Consider the following 2,082-nt stretch of genomic DNA (forward strand, 5'->3'; position numbering starts at 1 on the left):
GTAGAGAAAAACGCAAGGATTTAGATTTTTGTTGACAAGAAAACCAGAACTTAAAAGATTTAGATAGCTTATGGATTCTCTGACGAGCGGTTTCATTATCAGAGAAAGGTCCCTAAAAACGATGGAAAGCTAACCAGCTTAAAACGTTCCTCCAGTTCAGAAAATATGTGTTTCAATCAATTTGATTTGTTTTCTCAATTCCTCTGAGGGGCATCGATTCTGCTGCTCGATTCCTGCGCCGTAGCCTCATCAAAGAAATGTTCAGAGGAGAAAATTTTTGTCAAACAATCAATTCACTGTTCTTTGGTACGATCAGGGTAATTTCAGTAGTTTCATGTTATTTTGGGCTTTGAACAGAATGAAAAAAAACACTACTTCTAAAATGTTGTGCATACCTGAGAAAAGTTAAACAGTCGCACAAACTGAGTGTAAATGAAAAGGAGTTTCATAGACTCTCACAGCTCTTCTCACAACATTACAATCAGTTTCATCAGCTCGTTTTCCTCCATTTCTGACTCGTCAATCGCTCGCTGTGATGAATTGGATGATTTCTGTAGAGGGGCACGTCACAGTCCGACTCCCTAAGGCAAACATGTACACACAGTCTCTGGTTCTTGTTTTAAAGCAGGCGCTTCATGTCCAAGCTACAGCTGTTTGGTCTCCTTAAGGCCAGCTCATTAGGAGACATTTATCGCCGTGGCGACAACTCTGTGACATCCAGATAACTGGACGGCAGTTTTTCCCCAAAGGAAGTGTGTGTGTCTATTTTATTTTGGTTTTAAGACTTAGTCAAGCAGCGGGGTCATCCTCCCTTGGACTTAAACTCACAGGCGTTTCCTTGACGACTCAGTAGAACTTGTCGTCGATGCGGAAGTGCGGCCTGGACACGTCGTCGGGGTTCAGGAAGACCGATATGGATTTCCCTGGGTTCTCCGTCACAAGCTGCTGCAGCCGCTGAGCTAGCTTGTCCTCGGAGGGTGAGATGATGCCGTTGGCAGGGTGGTGCCCGGGTGACCCGTGGCCGTTGGTGCTGGCCGTCAGCTCTTTCTTTAGCTGCCCCGCCTGCCGGGCCTGGTCCAAAGCCGCCCGCAGGTGCTCGCTGGGATCTGAGCGCACGTGAGCCAGCTTCCTGGCAACGAGCAGCGCCTGGCTGTCACTCAGGTGCTCCAGCATGTTGCACTGAGGCAGGAAGTAGTTTGGGCAGTTTTTCCCCAGGATGCAGTGAGCCAGGTCGTCCAGGAGACCCAAGAGGAGGCGGCCGGGAGTGTCCGCTTCAGGACAGGACAGGTAGGCGGCGGGGAGTCTGTCACAAGCCCAAAACAGAAGGGTGCGCAGGTGGTAGAGGCTGAGGCCTGTTCGGGGACGGGCCAGGATGCGGGACAGAACCGCCTTGGCTGCTTGGAAAGCCTGGGCCATGGGGAAGGGGATGCACTTCTTCAACTGAACCTGCCCGCAAGAATCATGCAGGATTAGTGTTAATATACGAGAATGAGGGACAACAAGAGAGAGCAGTGAATAAATAACTCACCTCACTGCGAGAGAAGGCCAGCCTCCACTCCCTGTCAGGCCGACCGCCCAGCGGGGAGCAGCAGGGCAGCAGATAGAAGCCAGATATGGCCTCCTCCTCTGTGATTTTACCGTCCCAGAAGTGGTTGGCTGTCAGCCAGCCCTGGGCCACGGCGGGCCATCCCCGAAACGACACCACAGGCAGCAGGTCATACAGAACCCGGCTGGACCCCGCCTGCAAGAAGGACACCGTTTCATGCCTCACTCGGTGCGTTTACAGCAGCAGAGAAGCAGCTGGTCTGTACCTGAAGGATGATGGTGGTCAGGGGTCCGTTCCTCTCCAGCCGTTCAGGGGTTGGGATGCCTCTCTGGGGGCTGCGTCTCAGCTCTTCCACAGCCTCGCTCACGACCCCCCAGAACCAGTCTGTCACCAAGGTGGGGGAGAAGTAGCACCCGTCCAGGGACTGAGGAGAGCCCAGGGAGGGGATGGAGCCTTTCCCTGGAAAGGGACAGAGTGAGAGATGGATCGACAACATCCATTGTTTAGGAGCATATTCAGTTCTTCTGTCAATTATC

At 52.3% G+C, this 2,082-nt stretch overlaps 1 protein-coding gene across 1 annotated transcript; it reads right to left on the reverse strand.

The window, feature by feature from the left end:
- Window positions 1-218: 218 nt before the first annotated feature.
- On the reverse strand, window positions 219-2,048 carry tmem102 (transmembrane protein 102). Its single transcript, XM_038304028.1, has 3 exons — window positions 1,812-2,048; window positions 1,529-1,741; window positions 219-1,446 (listed from the first exon to the last, which is right to left on the reverse strand). Exons 1-3 carry the CDS (start codon window positions 2,040-2,042, stop codon window positions 847-849), a joined length of 1,044 nt encoding a protein of 347 aa, XP_038159956.1. The 5' UTR covers window positions 2,043-2,048; the 3' UTR covers window positions 219-846.
- Window positions 2,049-2,082: the final 34 nt, after the last annotated feature.

Source organism: Cyprinodon tularosa, unplaced genomic scaffold, assembly GCF_016077235.1.
Source record: "Cyprinodon tularosa strain WSP-4 unplaced genomic scaffold, ASM1607723v1 ctg523, whole genome shotgun sequence".
In the NCBI taxonomy this organism is placed as follows: Eukaryota; Metazoa; Chordata; class Actinopteri; order Cyprinodontiformes; family Cyprinodontidae; genus Cyprinodon; species Cyprinodon tularosa.

Coding starts and splice junctions, on each gene's coding strand:
- tmem102 (XM_038304028.1), bottom strand. CDS start 2,042: ATGTTGTCGATCCATCTCTCACTCTGTCCCTTTCCAGGGAAAGGCTCC. Junction 1,742..1,811: donor TGACCACCATCATCCTTCAG/GTACAGACCAGC, acceptor TCCTTCTTGCAG/GCGGGGTCCAGCCGGGTTCT. Junction 1,447..1,528: donor TGGCCTTCTCTCGCAGTGAG/GTGAGTTATTTA, acceptor TCTTGCGGGCAG/GTTCAGTTGAAGAAGTGCAT.